Source organism: Plecotus auritus (genome assembly GCF_963455305.1).
Source record: "Plecotus auritus genome assembly, chromosome: 4".
Lineage (NCBI taxonomy): Eukaryota > Metazoa > Chordata > Mammalia > Chiroptera > Vespertilionidae > Plecotus > Plecotus auritus.
In genome coordinates, this window is record NC_137775.1 from 129,108,437 (window position 1) to 129,129,255 (window position 20,819).

At 52.4% G+C, this 20,819-nt stretch overlaps 1 protein-coding gene across 1 annotated transcript in view; it reads right to left on the bottom strand.

Annotated features, from left to right (window-relative positions):
• Positions 1-20,819, bottom strand: part of PLXNA4 (plexin A4) — a 418,177-nt gene that overhangs the window by 55,894 nt on the left and 341,464 nt on the right. The window contains 8 exon segments of the mRNA XM_080663238.1: positions 44-147; positions 150-210; positions 1,378-1,514; positions 7,131-7,248; positions 11,039-11,190; positions 13,455-13,645; positions 13,967-14,063; positions 19,907-20,107. Coding sequence (XP_080519364.1) covers positions 44-147; positions 150-210; positions 1,378-1,514; positions 7,131-7,248; positions 11,039-11,190; positions 13,455-13,645; positions 13,967-14,063; positions 19,907-20,107 — 1,061 coding nt within the window.

Sequence of the window (20,819 nt, forward strand, 5' to 3'; positions counted from 1 at the left end):
GCTTGAGAGTCAAGGAAGCAAAGCGAGGTTGGGCAGGGCCTACCTGACGATGCTCCACTCTGGCTCAATCCGCAAGATGGTGGGGTCCTCCATGTACTGGAAGACCAGGTCCTGGTGGATCTTGGCCCTGTCCACCTGCACCGTCACTCTTCCATCGCCAGCACCTCCTCTGAGGATGTGGTGTTGCAGACGATGTAGGATGAAGAGCGCCTGGAGGGAGGGAAAACATGGAGCTGGGTTCCTGGGGTCCAGGATGGTGGTAGTCCCGGATCAGCGCCCTCTCACCTCCGGACCCATTTGTCAGGCCCCTCAGAGGCAATGGTGAGCACTCCCTCAGACATAAACCTCTGGGAACGACTGACAAAGACAGGCTCTCCTGAGCCCTCTTTCTGCTTCATCCTTGGTCCTCGCCTTCAAACCTGCCTAGCCCCACTCTTGGCTAGAATCCTGCAAAGACAGTTTAGCAAGAATCCCCCAACCCTTGCTATCTATCTGATCAAATTTCTCATCCTTCACCCCTAATATCTGATCACCCTGGCCAGCCTTCAGCAAGAATCCTGTTATGTTGGTTTAGTAAGGATCACCCTACCTTTAATCTTTCCTCTTAGTAATTTTCCGCCTGATGACCCTCCCCCTGCTGTTGGGTGTAAATGCCCAGCTGTCTCTGCTGTGATAGCTTGACACCTGCTGCAACAGTCCTCAATGAGCTGGCTTCACCAGGCCAACAAGTGTCACCATGAGCTTTTCATTAACATCACTCATGCAAGGCCTGGCCGGGTCTGGCCGGGTCTGTCAGGGCCCTGGGCATAGCTCCCTCCTGGGAAAACCTCTCTCTGCAGAACCTCTCTCCTGCGGGGGGCTGGCCCGCTGCCATATCTCATAAAGTCCTTCACTAGACACACCTCCTGCCTCCCTGTCCCCCAGGCTCCTGGCTCAGGAAAGGCAGGCTCTTCTGGGGCTGGATAGTGGGACCAGGGGAGAGAAAGCCAGCTGCCTTTGGAGATACAGTCGAGAGAGCTGGGGTAGCTGCCTCTGCCAGCTCTCAGCAGTCCCTGCAGGCTCTGCAGCAGCCCGTGAGAAGCTAACCCCAGGGAAGGTACTCTAGATTCCAAATTGTGTCTTATGGAACCCCAGGGTTCTGCCAGTAGGCAATATGGGGCACCAAGGTGAAATGGTGGGCAACAGCACAAGGGCCTATCCATGGGTAGGGTGGCTGGCAGGTCTCCAGACTGAGCCAAACATCCATAGCCAGGTGTACCCTGAAAGCGCTGTCCCGAAGGGAACACCACTTTCCAGGGAGGTGGCAGCCATTCCAGAGGTTAGCCTGGGGAAGCCTGCTGCCTGGCTGCGCACCCCAAAGTCTGCCCCTGTGCTTACCTGTGGAAGAGGCAGGGCTGCTTCCCGAACAGCACCACCACATTGCTGCCCGCGTTCAGGTTGGTGCCAGTGATGGTCACCTGGGTGCCTCCGGACCTGGGCCCTTGGCTGGGCTTCAGGTCTGAGAGAGTCAGCGTCTGTGTAGGAGAGGATCTGGCCTGAGACACAACTGGGACGGGCTTTGGAGGCTCCGTGCAGGCCTGAGGCAGCTCCCACACCCCAGGCCACCTTCTGGAATCCGTACATGGTGGCCTCCCAGAGAGCCTGCACAGTTTTTTTTAGGCTTGTGTGGATAGGCAATGTCTGGCCCTGGAGTTTGCATCTCTATATTAATAATCTATAATAATAAAAGTGTAATATGCAAATCAACTGAATGACCGAACAGCAGAACGACCGTTCGGATGACCATGCTGTGGCATGCACTGGTGCCAGGCCAGCCAAGCCGGGTGCGATGTGATTGGGGGGGGGGGTGGTGGTGGCGCCATCGCCCCATGACCACCCACAGAGGGAGGCCCAGGGAAGGCCATGGGCCAGTGGGGTGATCGATGGGGGGAGGGGCGGATCAATCGCCCCAAAGAGGGAGGCCCAGCTCCTGGACTGCAAGAGGGCGCAGGCTGGGCTGAGGGACCCCCCCTCCTCCTAGTGCATGAATTTCGTGCACTGGGCCTCTAGTAGTAATAATATTAATAATAGCTGCTATGTACTGACTTTTTAAGTGGCAGGCTTTATAGTTCCATATATATAAATAAATATATTAAAATATATAAATAATTTGATCACTCAATCAATCCTACAAGATGTGTATTATCACCGGTCTTACAGAAGAGATTCAGAGAGATTCAGAGACATTAGGTAGTTTCCAAGGTCGCACAGCTGAAAAGTGGCACAACTGAGATCTGATGGTTCCAGAGCTCCAGTTCTCCACCCCACTCCAGTCTCCAATCTCATTTGCTTTCAGAAGGTGATCTGCCCCTTCCACAGACCTCTCAGACTCAGCCCAAAGCACCCAGGGCTGGAGCAACAGGATGTGAGGGCTCCGGGGAAACGGGGAAACGAGGTGTGTGTGGGGGAGAGCTGGGGGAAGGCAAAGACTGGTCAGCGATTGAGTAGAGTCCAATTGGCAAGTGGGGTGGTGGTGGCTGAGGATTTGGAGTTGCAGTGTGTTCTTTCATTAGCATTTTAATGGAAAAACTTTCCTCAGTCCCAGGTGAGAAGCCTGTATCTGCATTTAAATGAAGATTTCCTTCTCCCTTGGTCCCCACTCCCTGCCCTCTCAAAGAATTCTGTACCAAAAGTTGAACCCACTCCCCTCCCTAGGAGGAGCTGGCAGGCAGCATTCCCACAGAGAGGCCTGGATCCATAACCAGAGAAGAGAGGCCTACAGCTCTGGGCCTGGCACGTGATGCCCAAGTAAAAGCTCAGGGATGCACGCTGACAGCTGCACTCCATGACCGACCCAGCACTCTGCTCACCAGTCCCTGCAGGTCCTGGGCCTGGCATCCCCACAGCACCCACCAAACCCAGGAACGCTTTATTTTGCCTCCGCCACTGGTTCAGCCAGAGACCTGGACAGGGGGGCAGGGACATGTGGAAAGAGTTTTCCTTTCTCTGTTCTGCCTAGATCATGCTGTTCAGCCTAGGACACGTCACTTACCCTCTTTGATCACAATATCAGGGAGCTGGGTCAAAAAGTGGTTATCTCAAAGGTGCCTGATGTTTTCTATAACTCGTGTCACCTCTCACAAATGGTTTCTTTGTCCCCATTGTTTGTAAAAGGGGGTCCCACTGACTGTGACTGTGTGTGTATGTGTGGGCACGCGCCCAGGAGCTGCAAGGCAAGGAGGGTTGGTGGATGCTAGAGATATAATCAAAACCAGGGAAGTTAGGATAGATGGGATGAAGGGAGAACAGGCTCCCTGGAAGCCTGTGGGTGGGGAACTTTGAAGGGGTAGAAGTGAGTAACCCCTGCTGGCTTTTGCAGGAAGCTGAGGAGCAGGGAGAGGAAAGCAGAGATGCAGATGCCTTGTGTTTTAAAGCTGTGAAAAGCTATTAATCATTCAGGACGGGCTTCATAGATATTTCACCGGGAGGTGTGCAGGGTAATCAGTCCTACCTCACTTGCCACCTCTTCACTCGGCTCCCAGGAGGGAGGTCGGGGGAGGGAAACGCACTCTTTCCAGGGAGATCTCTAGAGATCAGACTTGTGACAAGGCCAACATGTGTCACCAAGTCTGGCCTGATCTGTGGAGGGAAACTGAGGGAGACCTGAACCTGACCCCCACCTCGGCCCTGGGAAGGGGCCTCCTGGTGGAATCCAGTCTCCAGAGGAGCTACAGGCTTCCTGCGGGGCCCAGGCTGTTCCACCTACAAGATGCTCTGAGGTGCCAGGGAGCATGAGGAGGGCCGTTCTGTCTCTTCCTAACTTCCTGGTGAGATTCATGGGCCCTCTGCCCCCCACCCCATTCCCTCTCTGAACCCCAGAAGCTCTGTGGAGAGGCCCCAACAACTGGACCCTTAAATAAAAGGTGGGGTCTGGGGAGGAGATGGGTCCCTACACCATTCCTTCTCCTTGAAAGTCTTCCCCAGGAAACATGTAGCGCAGGGCAGTTCTTCAGAGACGCTCCTCCAATAGAAAAGTGACGCAAATGTTCAAGTCCCAGGGACCCACTGGGCCAATGCTTTTACCTGCTGGCAGCAACTCTCCTCCTTCCTGACCTTCCTTTCTGCCCACCTCTCCTCCCCGCCTCACCTCTCCTCTCTCCCTCCCTCTGCTCTCACCTTCTAGTGCATTTCCTTGTCATTCCTATCCCAGGGACAGCCTCCCACTACTCAGCAGCCACACAGAAAACTGTTCTGCCTTGTGCAGATCCTGCCTTTCCACGGGCTCCTTCCATGGAGCCTCGTCTTAATATCCGCCATCCAGCTGCGTCCTGCTCTAGGTAGGAACCATCAAGCAGGCAAGACGGACCTTTCCTGGGAGCAGAAAGGGCTCTGGAGCATCTACCACAGAGATGTTATGAGAATTGAGCCTGGAAGCAGATATCAGCAGGCACGTGGCGGCTACTCAATAAACACTACTCCTAGGCCCGTGGTCCTCAGCCCAGCTGCAGCGAGAGTCTCCTGGGCAGCTTTGTGCCCAGATGCAGGGTGTGATTTAGCTTGGGGGCTCCAGAGCCTTTCTCTTAAAGCACCCCGGCAGCTGGCAAAGAAATCAACAGCCTGGGCTTCATCTGCACAGACTGGCTGGGCTGAAAGAGGGGCAGGGCCCCAGGGGGCAACACCGAGGCCAGTGCAGGTGGATGCCAGGTCCCAGGGGGCAGGGCACCCGCCCAGGAGAGGGATGAGGACTGGGTCATGAGCAGGAAGAATGGGAGGATGTGGCTTAGAGCAATGCAGGGGAGGAGACGGAGAAGGCAAGGGGGTCCGGCCACACAAAGCCTGGAGCAGTTAGTTGGCTAGGCCAGGTGGCCCTACCAAGGAACATGGGAGACAGCTAGAGGCAGTGGGCTCCCTGGGTGCTTCATGAGGCGGGGCTGACGTACTGAAAACGGTACTCCGCCGTGGTGGATGGATTAGAAGGGGTTCAGACAGAGGCAAGGATTTAAGGAGGCCCTTGTAGTGGTATGCGGAATGGGGAAAGTGAGACTCCAGGACATGGTGATGGAGCAGAAGGAGAAGAAGCCAAGTCACAGTCCACATTGTGGGCCTGGGTGACAGGCCTCGGGCAGAAATGGGCAAGTGAGGGTGACACCCTCTCTGTGGAGCTGACGGCCTGGGTGGGCCATGGGAGGCGATGGCAGGACATTAAGGGCAGTGGCCTTTGAGCTGGTCACAGAGGTGGAGGCCTGGCTGGAGACAGGGCAGGGGCAGCCAAGGCCCAAAGGACACAGCTGCTTAGTGAGGTAGTGCTGGTCCTGGCACCATGCACTTCGTCACTGCCAGGGGACCACGGGGCAAGGACTGTGCGGAGCAGCCGAGTAAGTCCAGTGCTTACTATGGCCGTGCAGCAGCGGCCTCCCTTGCACCACGCTGCCAGCTCACTTCAGAGCCAGACTTCTCGCCCTATGCTGGGGTGCCGGGCTATACCCCTCAATCCCTGCTGAGGTTGTCTCTGCCTCTCTGTCTCAATCCCTCTTTCTCTCTCTCCCTCTCATTATCTCAACTCTGCTGGAATAGTACATATTTCTGTATGTCATAAATATATATATAATATGCAACATACGTGTACACATTCTATATGAACATATGTATATTTATCACTTGTCTCAAAGTGTATTGGTTTTAACTTGAAATTCCCTAAAATCCTTTCAGAAGGCGGGGTTCAAACCTGAAACAAATGAGTGAAACTGCACCCCCATTAGATCATTACATGCATCTTCTTCTCCCTGAGTTTCCATGTGTGTTTAGTGATAGCCAGCTGTTCACAGGGCAGTTGTTTTTTAGAGCAGAGTTGGGGAGCACAGAGCAGGGCCCAGGCAGGAAGGCATCTGTGCACTGTCCTCCGAAGCAGCCCCCTCCCGTTCATCTGTACACACAAGTCTTCCGTTTGAACCCATCCACAGACTGTGCCTCCCTTGGAGGGGCTGTGTGGCGGCTGGTTCATCACAGACCAGGGCCACCAAATTATTATTATAAAATTCAATCAACTAAGTAAGCATCTCTCAAATAAATACCTTGTGAGAGGTATTGTACAGGGTGATAAACAGTTGTCAGTTGAATGGAGAAATAAGAGGAAGAGGAAGGTAGATGAAAGAGAAGGAAGGAACAGGAAGGAAGGAAGGAAGGAAGGAAGGAAGGAAGGAAGGAAGGAAGGAAGGAAGGAAGGAAGGAAGGAGAACACTGCACCCCCATGACAAATTTCAGGCCATTTAATGCTCAGACATAAAATCCATCACTCAGGTTTCCAGCTTCCCAAAGCAGCTCAGCATCATGAGGAAATTATACCCTCACAGTTGTCATTAACCTGAGAGGTTAACTGGGTGGTCAAACAGGTTGGAAAGTGATGGGGCATGTGCGGCAGGAGCTGTGCTCTGGTATCCAGCATCCCTGTCATCACAGAACCCCTCACCCAGGATGGGCAGGCACTGGCCAGGCAGCCATGCGGGGCCAGGGAGGGTCCAGGCTGGAGGGAGGGGAGGGCTGGGTGAAGGCCACAAGAGGGAGAGGAGGGGTAAGGGATTTTAGAGTGGGAAAGGTAATGGTGTGGGCAGAGGAAGGCAGAGCGGGGTGCAGGTGAGATGTGGGATAATGAGGTGGGTTCAGGAAGTCATGGGACAGGGATGGTGGTGAGTGGGGAAGCTAGGATGAGTGAAGATGGTGGGATGGAAGTGCTGGGTGCCAGTGTACAGGCAGGGCACAGGAGCCCCAGCAGCAAATGCAGAAATCATAAAGGAATTGATACTAGAAGTGGTACATCTACTTTATGTCATTTTCACAACTGTACCTTGGGGTAGATGCTATTGTTATCATTCTGTTTTAGAAATGAAGACATCGAGGCACAGAAAGGTTAAGCCACTTGCCCAGGTTAACTCAGTAAGTGGCAGGGACAGTGCTCAAATCCCAGAGTCCTGATGCAGGACCACACTCTCACCTTTCATGCCACACTGCCCCTCAGCAAGGGATGCTGCAGCTGGGGCCAGAGCATCTTCCCTGGTGCTGCCTGGGTTTGCCCACAGAGGTCTAGACGGACCAGTGAACATGGTAATGAGGTCTGTGGGCTGTGATTGGCCAGGACGCTAGTGTCCAGGACTCACCATGAAGTAGTAGAGCTGCGAGGACCGGGCCATGAACTCAGGCCGACACACGGCCACACAGATTTCCACGAAGCCGGCGTGCTGGCTGGGCTTGGCCTCCCCCATCTCACACACGATCCTACAGGGAGGAGAGGAAAGACCTGCTGGGTCACAGGACAGTCACAGGACTTCCAGCCATGGCCCCTGGACCCATTCTCTGCAGTAGGATCTCAGGGATGGGCAGGGGAGGAGGTGAAAGACACCCCAGGTTCCTTCCTGCAGGGGTCCTGCTGGGTTCTCAGGAAATGAGGAAACATGATCTTCAGGGGTCCCCTGGAGGCCCTCTGTAAAGTGGGGAGCCTAGGGGAGGGTTCTGACCCAACACTTAGTTTCTAATTCATGAATTATCCACACAATTATGAGTTACTGTGAATTTTAGCCAAGCAGCTTAGCTGATAGAGCTGGCAGGACCAGGGAGGTACAGTGACTTAGCCAAGGACCCACAGCAAGCCAGACAGGAGCCATGGAGTAGACCTAAGGTTTTCAGGTCCTTGTAGGAACTCATGGCCTGCCTCACCAAGGGCTTTCTGCTCCCAGCCCCAGCCAGGGGCCTGGCAGGTCAACAGACATGTATGTTGAGGTTGGGAGCAATCATACATTTTTCCTTTTTTATAAATTTTTATTGTTTTAATTGCAAAATTTGTTCATACCCTTTGAGAATGTGATAGTGCAGAAGTGTGCCAATAAAAAAGTAGCGTCCCTTTTTTTATTCCTAACCTCTCCACAAGTTTGGTATATAGTCTCCCAGGCCTTTTACTAGACCTGTGCATATATATATGTAATTTCCATTTTACAAATGAGAAAACTGAGGCACAGCAAAGTTAGTCAACTTGCCCAACTATATATATTTGCACATATATACACACACACATACACACATGCATGTATGTATATTTATGTTTGATATATGCACACACATAAACCAAAATGTTATATATACACACACAGCTATATACAAACATACATATACAGTGTATATATAATGAAACATATACATGATTTAAAAAATAAAAGTGAAACCTAATTATCCACTGTTCTAACCTGTCTTTTGACTCAACAATACAGCATGAGCTTCGTTCATGTCACTGTTCACACAACTCTGCCCTCGACAGCTTCACAGTGTTTCACACTGTGACTGTACCATCATCCATTTCCCTGCTTACTAGTGAGTGTGCACGTGTTTTCACACATGCGTGTGTGTTAATCTTGCATAGCCTTTTCTTGGACTTGTCCGAAGCCCTATCTTCATTTTCGAATGGATTGCCCTTCTGTAGGAGCTGCTGAGCTGGGAGCATTAACTTTAGTCTGTAATAAGTTTTACATTCTCTTCTCCCCATGGGTCACCTCTGCTTCAATTTTGTTTAAGACGCCTTTTGGCATCCAAAAGCCTAAAGTTTAAACGTGGCTGTGTGGTTCATTGCTTGTTCTTTCACTTTTTAGCTCCTGGGTTCTGTGCTTGTCTTAGAAAGAACTTCTGGGTGAGAGTCCAGCAAAAATATATGCCCTTCTGTGAAGGTAACGTAATCAATACATGTTCAGTGTCAAAAATAGAAAGTACATAAAAGCACTTGCCATACATATACCCACCCACCCCCAACTGCCTCACCCAGGAATATTCACTGTCCACATGTCTGTGTACATGTTTCCAGTTTGATTTTCTTTCATAAAATTAATTAGAAACTGCATTCTGCTTGGTAACCTGTGTTCTCCCTTAATAGACCTCGAGTGCACTCCTGGTCATGATTCTCCCACAGTATCAGACTTAATGGCTCTGTAGTTGACTGTCCTATGCATATAAAAGAGTTCATTGAGTTGATTAATTCCATATTTTCAAACACACAAACTGCCTCTAAATTTTTACTATTATAAATAAGGCCAAAATAAGCATTCATGCAAATAAATATTTGTGCATTCTGGTTATGAAGGGAAAGGTCCAGAAGTAATATGGCCAGGCTAAAGACTTTTGACTCACATTTCCACACTGCTTTCCAGAAAGTTCATCCCAATCTACCTTCCCGACAAGAATGCAGGAATATGCTATTTGTCATGCCTCTCCTCTGCTCTGGGCATTGGCTTTCAAACATTGTTCCTTGTTGTTTTAATTTGCATTTCATTGATTACTACTGATGTTAAACATTTTTATATGACTTTTGCATGCTCTTTGCTCATTTTGTGATATTTGCCTTTTATTTATAAAACCATCTCTTAACTGTAATAGGGTATAAACATATACACAGTCTATCATTCACATTTTCATTCTGCTTACAATGATTTTTGAGGCACAAGCTTTAAGTCTTATTACTCAAATCTTCTAATCTTTCCCTTTATAATTTTCTTTTGGAGTTATACTTAGAACTGCTTTCTTTTCTTAAAATTAGATAAATTCTCACCTGTGTTTTCTTGTGATTCTTTCACAGTTTCATTTTTACACTTAACTTTTTAATCTGTCTGGAATTTATTTTAGATTATAAAGTGAAGTAAGGATCTGATTATTTTTTTTTTCAGGGAGTTAACCAGCACCACTTACTGAATGATCTTTCCTTTCCTTGAAGATTTGAAATGTCACTTTTATTACATACTACGTATTTATACATCAGGATTATTTTTTGGGTGTTTTATCTGATTCTACTGATCTAACTAGTACCACAATACTTCAATAGTGTGGCTTTAATGCATTAAATTTTTTTTTTTCAAATCCTCACCTGAGGATATTTTTTCCATTGATTTCTAGAGAGTGGAAAGGAGGGTGGAGGAAGAGAAGAAAGAGAGAGAGAGAGAAATCCACATGAGAGAGACACATTGATTTGGTCCGAGGGCTGACGTTCTAACCACTGAGCAAAACAGCCAGGGCTTTATAATATTTTTAATGTCAGGCCCCAAGTAGGGCATTTCAGAGTTCCCCAAACCTCGCTATATGGTAACAGCCAGTTTGGTCCTAGCAAGAACTGAGAAAGTTGAAAGAGCCACAGAATGATCTTCAGATAAATAAGCGATGATGGACTAGGGAGGTGAGTGCTACCAAATGTGGAACCTTCAATGATTTGATCTACTCTGAGCACCTTAGGAAGACCAGATGGAACTCAGGAGGAACTGAGGGTGGTGGTACTGATGGTTCCAGAACCACTGAATCCAGGCAGGATCCAGTAAGCAGAACCAAAAAGGGCACTGACCTAGCTCAGGGAGGCCTTGCAAAGAGTCAGCAACTTATGCCCACGGGACAGGTGGCAAGGTTTCACTTCAGAGGGGCAACGAAGATGGAATAAATAGATTCTATTGTGCTGGTAAGATTTCATGGTTGGGTTTGCTGGGCTGGAAAATTGTGTTTACTTATTTACAAGGCAATATGCGACTTGCAAACCTCCTCCACCAGGTAGGTTAGAGGCCAGGTAGGTTGTTGAATGACCCTCTCAGTGGACCAGCAGATTTCGCAAAGAGAAATTAACTATCCAAAGTACCCACAGGCCTGCCAGGGCGTGTAGAGTTTCATTTCTGTCTCCATACCGGGTAGCACAAGATTCCTTTCTACTCTAATTGGGGCAGGACATGCATGGGGAGGTAGGGACAGCAGAGGGAGTTGGGGTAAGCAATTGAACTCACACTTTCTTGCAGATTTTAACTTTGCTTTGTCTCACTCCTACTCACCCCCACAGCCCAAGGGGGTAACAATCACTTCTCTCCCAGCCTTTCCCCCTTTCTACATTTCCCCCAATATGGCAGCTGGCTGGTCCAGGTCGGGGAGTCCCACCCCAGCACCCTAGAATGTTAAGGGCATTCTCCTTTTACCTCCATAAGATTTAAGACCACTTGTTGTTGGCTTATCTTCCCTCCCCCTCCAGTACCTGTCTGTGTCTCAGGTCACGTTCACTTACTGTTCGGCAGGGATGTAGCCATCCACCAAGGGGCTGCACTCCACTCCGGCCACCTTGACGTAGGAGGCGATATCTCGGAATTCCAGGCCCAGGTTCTCTCCTCGGATGGTGACCTTGGTGCCCCCTTCCCGGGGGCCTGTCACTGGGATTATCTGGAGGGAGGAAGCATGGTGATTTGGCAGGCACCAAGACGAAACCATCACCCCCTTGCTGATGGGCCAAGGAATGGCACTTCCCACCTCTGCCCAATTCCTGAGCTGTGTCCAAGTGCCCCAGGGCATCAGGATCTGGCACTGCCAGTGGGCAGGAGCTCTGGCAGAGCAGTCCCGGGTTGGGTGTGGTTTCAGGAGCAGTGATCAAAGACCCTCATTCATTTCCCTATTTCATAGAAGAGGGAGCGGAATGTGATCCTCAACATTACTGGGTAATTCATTGCAAATGGGATTAAAGTGTTTGGGTATTTGCTTGTGTTGGTTGCACTCTCCAGCTACATAAGTAACCCTCCTGTGAACCCACACTATGGGAACTGAGACCCTCTCTAATGTCACTTTCCTTAACCAGATATTCTCTCTCTTCTTATCCTTCTCTTGTCCTCTCTCCTCCCCTCAAATGAAATTGTAAGGCACCTTCTTTGTGTTCCTTTCATGGTAACATCTTTCCATCCCCCACCCGCTTCCTCTTCAGAGCCGGAGCCTCTGAGAGCAGGGACAGCATCTCACTTCTCCTGTGGACTCTGCAGTAGAGCATCATTGTTTCTTGAGTTGTAATTGTACTGCAAACTCAAACTCGCCAAGCATCTTCCTGGAGTTAGCAGAGCACTTGTCACAACTCCTTTACCTTCACTGTTTGACTTGGTTTCTAAGGGATATTTGTTTAATTAGACTTTAGCCTCATACACTGGCCGAAATGTCTAGCTTTCCCTCAGAAGATGTCACCTTTGGTGTTAAAACCCATGATTGGAATGTTAAGTTCCAACAACCAAGGGCCTGCTTTGAGGGGGGGCTCCATCCAGTTCACACGGTCTAGTTGTGGCATCCCGCAGTAGAAACCTTAGTGGCAAAGACATTCGTGCCAGCCTTTCTTGGCATTTGATAGACAGAGAAAGGTGCATTTCCCATTCCTGGGGCCTCTGAACATCAGCGCTTGGATCCTGGCCAATGTCAAGGGGATCACAATGGAAAGAAAGAGCTCAGATAGGTCACTTCTTAGTAGGTCCTGCTCTCTCCACCCTTTGAGGGCCACAAGTGAAGGTTCCATCTGGGGGGACAGTGAAAGGTGGGAAAGGGAAACTAGGCTGGGGTACCCCAGGGTGGCAGCTTTGCCAGGGGGAGGCTGTTCACCTACAAAACTCAAGATACTTCCTGCTTCTTACACATGCAGGCATGCATGTCTGTGAATGAGGGTGCACATGAGTGTGAGGGTTTGCACATGCATATTCTCCTTGCATTGGAAACAAAGGCTCTTTGGAGACAGAGACCCATCTCTGTGTGAGGGAGGTGGGCAGATATAGGGAGTCAGGAAGAGGGAGTCCGTGTTCTTCTCAAATGCCTGCTCAGCCAGTCCTCAAAGTGCATCTGGCATCTGGCAGCAGCTGCATGATCTTCCAGCCCCGGCTTGTCATCCTGAGAAAGGAGCTTGATCTCTGGCCCAGTCCTTGGTTCCTGGGTTCTGGGAGGGCCAATGCCAGGATGGAGCCAGTGAATAGCCTCCATCTCAGGAACATTTGGTTAATTTGCCATCTCCTCCCTGCAATTTTCTTGGTCTCAGGCCAAGAAGAAAGCCAGCCCCACCATTTTTGCAGACATGCTGTTAGTCACACCTGCCAAGGTGGTTTCTTGTTAAGGGTTCTGGGTGGGGGGTACAGAGGGGTGGCTGGAATGTGGAGTGGGGAGGTGAAGACACAGGGCGACCTAAATGAATGCCAGGGGCAGTGACTCCCTGGGCTTAGCCATGGGCAGCGATGATTTTAATGATGAACAGGAGAAGGAAGATGGGAAGATCCCTGTAGGCTGGGCATAGATTCGCTCATACCATCCTTATAACTCCACTATGAGATAGATGGTCAACCAGACCCATGCACAGGTGAGCAAGCTGAGGCACAGAGACAGTGATGAATTAGCCTTGAGCCACCCAGCAATTAGCCTACAGAGCCAGTACTCAAACCCTTGACCCCCACCCACACAGCCTGTCATGGGTCCACTGCTTGATGAGCCTGCCACTGATGGAGTGTCATGGCCTTGTCACCGAGAGCGACTCTTAGAGACAAAGGAAAGGGGGCAAGGACTCCGAGTCCTTTCTGACACAGCTTCCATGGAGACTCCAAATGGACAGTGGAGCCCCTCTCTGCTCTCACCTTCCCTTGGCCAGGCATGGCCTCAGGCCCAGCCCCAGGCAGGACCCTTGGACAGAGGCTTACCTCCGTGATTCGGGGGTTCGTGCATTTGCTGTTGGGGCCCGCCAGCTCCAGCCACTGGCTCTCGTGGATGGGGCAGTGCTGCCGCAGGGTGCACTGGCCCTGGACCTGGCACCAGCCGCACTCGAAGTCAGGGTCCGCCTTGAGGCACAAGCCGCAGCTCTCACGCATGGCTCCGCACTTATAGAGGTGAACTGCAGGCAAAGGGCAAGAGTGGGCTGGGTCGGGCTGCGAGGGGCAGGGAGTGTGGCAAGGAGTGCAGTCCCTCCCTTTGGTGATGGTTCTGGACTGGGAAGGCCAGTCTCCCTCCAGCCAGCCCTGCTCACTGCTCCTCTCCCAGGGGCCACCTGCCCACACTAAGCCCGTACCCAACAGAGCAGTGGGGATGGTGGAGAGGTTGTGGAGGGTGGGCTCAGGCCAAAGGGTGGGGGACGAATGACACCTGCCCACGAGTGCAGAGTAGCTCTCCCCTTCACCCCCCCCCCCCCCCCCACCACCCGGGCCATCTTGCACACCTCTGTTCTGAGCTGGGTTGTCGATGTTGAAGTGCCCATTCCACACGACCATCAGCTCCACGGGCAGGTTGTTGATCTCCATCCCTTCATAGGAATACTGCAACCAGGGTGGGGAGGAAAGAAGAGAGCTGGGTCACAGGTTTCTAGAGGGGCTGGATGTTCAACCTGGGGCCCTGAAGAGCACATGGGGCTAGAAACTGATCCTGATTGTGTGTGTGTGTGTGTGTGTGTGTGTGTGTGTGTGTGTGTGTGTAGCACATGCATATAGGCATGCACATTTGTGGGTGGGCAGGGTGGGGAAACAGGTATCAGGGGACAGGGCACAGGGTTTAGGAAGCGAGTGCAGGGAGGGCCAGGCTGCATCCCATTTGAAACGCAGGTACATGGAGCAGCTTTGAGCGAGCTACTCATCCACCTTCCGTGGAGGCCTGTCCATTCTTGGGCTTTCCCCAGGAAGTTTAACAGAGTCCCAGCCTTTGGGACTGTGGTGCTAAGAGGTGGGAGGAGTGCAGGGAGAGGTGCGGCCGGGGATGGAGGGTGGAGGCGCAGTCCCCAGGCGTGCCAGCCCCCATCTGCCTTCTGAGAGCAGACACTTTTCAATCCCTAGAGGGGACGCTGTGGAACTCAGAGCCTGCCCAGCAGCACTTCCAAGCCCTTGGTGTTTTCTCATCACCACACAGACTGCCTCCACAGGGATGGGACGGGAACTGAGAGGCTTTCTGTGCAGGAGGAGCTGAGGTCTGGCGATTTGTTAGAAGGTCTGGTCCAAGGGACTTGTTTGACAGGCTCTTTTTAAAAAATATATATATTTTTTTATTGATTTCAGAAAGGAAGGGAGAGGGAGAGAGAGAGAGAGAGACACATCAATGATGAAACTCATTGATTGGCTGCCTCCTGAAAGTCCCCCACTGGGGATCGAGCCCACAACCCGGGCATGTACCCATGACTGGAATCGAACCTGGGACCTTCAGTCTGCAGGCTGACGCTCTATCCACTGAACCAAACCAGCTAGGGTGACAGGCTCTTTTAACTTAGAGTTAAATGTTGGCGCACTGGGCCGTGGGGGTGTGGATGGTTATGACAGGCAGCCACCGCTCCTTCGCGGAGCTAGCACAGCACCTTCACCAGGGAGGGGGCCTCAGAACCTGTGGACACACCAGGTGGGGAGCCTGTCACCTGCGCCTCTGCTTCTGTAGGCAATTTGTAGAGGCTTCTAAAGAAGTTAGGATCCTAATCTGAGAAACACCCCAAATTCCTGAGTTCCAGAATGTGCTCCAATGTGAACAGTGTCCAGCTGTCCTTATGCAGCAACATACAGCCTTCTCCAGGGTCTACCCTACAATCCGAAATTCCTCACTAACTCCCTGGTGAGTATGCCCAGCCAGGAGCCACAGTCAGTGTTTCCTCACAGAGCATCCACCCTCTCACAGCACCTCCCAGTGACCGACGACACCTGGGCTGGGACCAAGGTCTGGGCTCAAGCAGGAGAACAAAGCCAAGCTCCCTCGCCCTGAAGAAACAACCTTGGGGTTTTTGGATCCGCTCAGAATTCAGCTGCTGACTCATAAGCTCTTTGCCACACAGCTCAGTCATCAGCTCCCCAGAGATTTGTCTTTTGCCTCTGGGTCAGGCTGGGTCCTGAGTTTTCTCACAAAATCTCTTCTACTCTACTGATGGTTCTCCTGGACCACCTTCATCAGAGTCATCTAGGGGCCATGGAAGGCAGGTCCCAGGGCCCCACCCAGACCTGCTGAAGGAGGCTGAGGAGATGGGGAGCACTTTGGGTAAGCAACTCTAGTGTTGCTGGTGGTGGAGAGATGTGGAGGGGGACAGAGGGAGAAACTCCCTTTCGGACCTCCCTCCCCATTTCTGCCCCTAGTCAAGTTCCACGTCCCATCCTTCCCATCTCCCTCCTCCATGGCCCTATGGGGGAGTGTGGTGAGGGTGGCCCAGGCTGCGGGCTAGAGGGTTCTGGCTCTGCCAGGCTCTGCCCAGGACCCAAAGAGGGACTAACAGCTCATGGCCAGGGGCATGTTGAACAAAGATGGACAGAACCTTCAGGCCCCTCTCAGGAAAGACCTGAAGTCCCTCACAGAACAAGGCAGAGAATTCTGCATCAGCCACGTGTGTGTCTGTGTTTACAAATGTATCCATATGGAGAAGAGGTCAGTGCACAGAACTGTATTCTCTGCCTGTTCACACATGTGCGCACACACACACACGTTGCCATGACATGGCTCTGCAGTGACCAGCTGTGGGCAAATGACCTACGTCCCAGTGTCCCCATTTGTACAGTGGGGCACAGTGGGACTGCAAACAGTGCCTACCTCACAGCAACGCCGCGAGGGTTGGAGACAGCCATCCAGTGCCCAGAGCACAGGGCTGTGGAGTGGAATGAGCACTCAAGTATTACTGTGTAGCAGGGGTCCTCAAACTACGGCCCACAGGCCACATGCGGCCCGCCAAGGACATTTATCTGGCCTGCCAGGTGCCACTGCCTGTCCTGCTTAGCAGCCGACCCGTCCCGGGCCCGAAGTGCGCATAGGAATTTGTTCATGGTTTTTTTTTAAACTATAGTCCGGCCCTCCAACGGTCTGAGGGACAGTGAACTGGCCCCCTGTTTAAAAAGTTTGAGGACCCCTGGTTTACACAATGTTAGGGATGCTGTGCAAAATACATTTGTGTTCCCTGTGTTTATGTTTATGTGGAATAATAATAGCAGCTGTTTATTGAGTGTTTATGCACCAGACACCTGGTACATATGGAGGTATATGCATATGAGAATGCTTGTATGTTCAGATGTACTTGTGTGTACACCTACATTTTTTTTTCCAAAGAAAACTGAAAATCACAAAGACTTTAAGGATCAAATATGCTGGGTGCTACTTTCTCTTTCTCTCCCCAGTTCCTGGGATCTTGATTATGAAATATTATGGAAATCATGAACCCTCCACCACTCCCTGGATCTCTAGGGAAGCCATTCTCCTTCCTGGACACCCTCTCTCGCCCATGACCTGCACCCCACAGGGAGAGCAAGACAGGCAGACAGCTAGGGAGCCCGGCTCCCATTCTCTCTGGCTCCCCACCTCTATGCACTTAGCATTTATATAGCTCTCGGCAATCAGTGGGCAGTTAATCTGCACAAAGCCCAGAGCCCAGGGAAGAGTGTTTCAGGCTCCCAAGGGCCAAAAGGTTAAGTGTCTCAATCAAGTCTGGCTCTCCGCCAGTGGATGACCTTGATCGTGACATTGGGAAAGTGTGAGTTTCTCTACCTCCTGAAACAAAAAGAAAAGCTCTGTGCAATTGGGACATGCTTTCTTCCAATCATTCTCTGGTCCTGAGTTCTGAGGTATTTTGCTGAAAAGCCAACAAAAAATCTGAACAACATAAGAAGCCCATGCATCTGTGTCCAGGACCCCAGAGGGCCCAGCAGACCAACTCCCAGCTGTGCTCCAGGAGGCAGCAAGGGCACAACACCTCCCCATCGGCCTCACCACCCCTGTTTAGCATGTGGTAAATTGGGGCACCAAGAGAACACAGGAGGCCACTGTGGGTTTGTGGAAGCTGGGCTGGGCCCCAGGACCTCAGCCAGCACTGCAGCCAGCCCACTGCTGCTGTGGCCCAGAATGCCCACAATGTCCTCCCTCCAACTCTGTCTGTGAGCGGCCCTGTCCTCCCTGGGGCCCCCTGAGGGCTGCAGTAATTGGCCCAGGGCCTGTCCCCAAATAGTGGGCTGGAAGCGACCTGCCTGCCCACCCAGCCCAGCATCACGCCCATGCCAAGTTTTCCTGTCTCTTTTCCTTGTCTGCTCTCTGAGACCTCTCTGTCACCCACCTCTCTGTCATCACAAATCCAGGGGGTTCTCTGTTAGAGCCTCTCCCATCCTCCCTCATCCAGAGAGCTCACTTAGGCAATGAAACAAGGTAACTTCCTCACAACCCACTCTGACGCAGACCAGCCCCTGCTCCCGGGGTAGGGTATGAACACCAAGGCTAGGGTATAAAGTGCTCGGTTGCTAATTTTCACTCAAACTTTGATCAGGGGATGTGTTTGGAGCCCAGCACTGCCGTTCCTTATCGCATTGGTACTGCCCACGGGGCGTGTGCTAGTGCCCCGAGGAGACACAGCCCCCATCTGTCAGGGCCACTGGGCTTCCCTTTGGGCCCTTGTTCCCAGGAGGCTCTGATTTCACCCCCACATTCAGGGAGCTCCCTAGGACCCCCAGAGGGCTCATTCATGGAGTCAGGTCTTGGCTCGGGAAATGCTGAGGTTATCTGAGCATAATCGGCTTCCAATTCTGGCAGGGCCGCTGGGAAACGCGCTAGTCCCCCAGAACGGACGGGGTTTTGACCCAGGGGCTTATGGGACCAACTCAGGCTGTCATCTGGTTTATGCTGGCCTATTTAACCGAGTTAGCAGAAGCACAGGGGGCCAGCCTTGTGACATCTGGGGAGCTGAAGCCTCATCAGAGGCCGCAGACTCTGCCTCCCTTCTGACACCTCTGAGGCCTGGATCTCTGGGGCAGCTTCCCTGGGCATGAGGCGGTTTTCTTCATGGTCTGAATCTCCAGCTGCCTTCTGCTGAGTCAGACATGGGGCTCAGGCTCTCTTCCCCCAGGGACTCGCTTATTTGGAGAAGAACCACTTGAGCCAAACCCTTGGGGCTACTCCACTTGGCCTCAGGATTTAGGAGGAAACAGGAGGTGTTTAATACCCCCTTTGCTTGCAGGTTTAATCTGGGGCACTGCAGACCTCTGAAAACCAGGCCGGCCACCAGGGGAGCTGTGGTTTCTGAGGTTGGGAAATCAGTTGTCAGTTCAGCCTATAATGCTGAGCCACCTTGGGCAAGCATGTGGGCCTCTCTGAGTGCCACTGACCCCAAATGGCTTCCTATAGGGAGAGTGGATGCTCCCCCAAAATGCTTTGCTCCGCATCCCATTTCCAATCACACTCACCACGAAAGCAATGAGGAGGATGAATGCAGGCCGTGTGACACAAGAGGAGATCCTGAATCCCAGCCAGGCCGGCCACTCACTAGCTGTAGCTGTATGATATCCATGTCACTTACCCTCTAGGCAGGGGGGTACTCGAAGGCACATGGAGCTGCAGCCCCGCCTAAGGCCTGCCGGGTCATTTACTTTTGTAGTTATTAGATTTAATTCTTAAAGAGGGTCCCCAATTGTATAACTCTCAGCCCCATAAACCTCGACCTGCCCTTGCTTCTGGGCCTCCAGTTGCTCTTTTGTACAGTCAAAATGTCACAGGTCTCCAAGTGCAATACTTGTCTCTGAGCTTCTGGGTGCATAGACGTAGCCCAGAAAAGGAGTAAGAGCAAGCAGAGCCCTGACTGGGAAGGCCCCACGGGGAGGAGGTGATGGCAGGAGTGATGCTTGGAGAGGGTTCAGTGCGTGGTGCTGAGGAATCAAGTGGCGGCCGAGCGTGGATTTCCTCAGTGGGTAGGGTTTGTGCGGACCTGAGCAGCACACCCTCCCACAGTCCCTGTGGGTGCGTGTCTATCTCAGAAGCCTCCTGTGCTGGGACACAGCCTCAGTGCCGGTGTGAAGGGCCTTTGTGGCTCACACAAGGCACTCGGCTCAGCCCTGGCAGGAAGGCAGGGCCCAGGGTCCCCAGAGCTCCTCCACGGAGGGTGGACATGCCAGTCACTGCCCACGAACAGTGCTCAGCAGCCCCATGGCTGGTCCAGATCCCCTTCCCTCAGCCCCTGTCTTGGGCAGAGCACTCTCCTGGCCACAACAGGGCCGCAACTCTGGCAGGCATTGGTGACCTGGAGCCCAGCCCTCACTGGGTGGTGGGCAGTGTGGGGAGCAGCTGAGCAGTTTGGGGGTGTCTGGGGAAGCCCTGTGGAGTTGAGAGTATCTGGCTCTGGATGAGACAAGGATGGGTGGAGGAGGGTGGAGCCACAGGGCGGTCTGGCACTCACAGAGGTGTTCTGGCACTGCACGCTGGAGCTGTTGAAGCGCAGGGCAGGCACCCTCTGCTCGCTGCCCTGGATGTTGAGGACACACTCATACCCGCGCTGCCCAGACTGCGGCTGCGGCAAGTTCTTGGCCTTCAGCGTGATGGGCTTGATCACCTCCACGGGCACCAGGATCTTGTCCACTCGCAGCAGCTGGGGGCAGTCCTGGGGACAGAGAGCACGGTTCAGGCGGGAGCAGGAAGCCAAAGGTACCAAAGGTGCCAAAGGCACCTGTCTGGAGCCTTTCCAGACCTAACCCACATGTTCACCCCTTCCCTCCTTCCCACAAACACACCCAGAACAGTCTTGGGCACAAGTGGCCACCCCCAGCCTCTGCAGGAGGGAAGGGGACTGCTAGATCCCGGGTCCCGGAGACACCATTTCGAGGCCACTTCTCCCTGAGGCTGCCCTGCCCTCCAGGTTCCATTTTAATGCCCTCCAGACTCTGACACTCCTGGAGGCCTCCTCGGGCACCCCTCCTATCTAGCAGACACAACGCGGCTTGATGGGTGTCCCTTCGCACGTTGGGCTGCCAAGAGGGACCACGTGGGCAGATCAGAGTGAGGCAACGCCCTGGCTGCGGCTCTGGAATGGGAGCCTGGGCCAGGGCAGGAGGAGCCGGCAGAGCCTTCCATTCATGGGCTGAGCCTGGCATTTAAAAATGTTCTGGAATGGGCCCAGAGACCCTTTAAATCCAGAACCTTTTGACATAACTCTGGGGTGCCCTGAACCCAGGGAAACGCCTCTCAGAGCAGATGCACGCTGACCAGATGCTAGCAATGGTCATGCTCATCCCAGAGCCCAGCAGGACCTGAGGACCTTTGGGGATGGAGGCAGTGGATCGCTGGCCCTGTGTCCCTGGGGCAGTCAGCTCTGC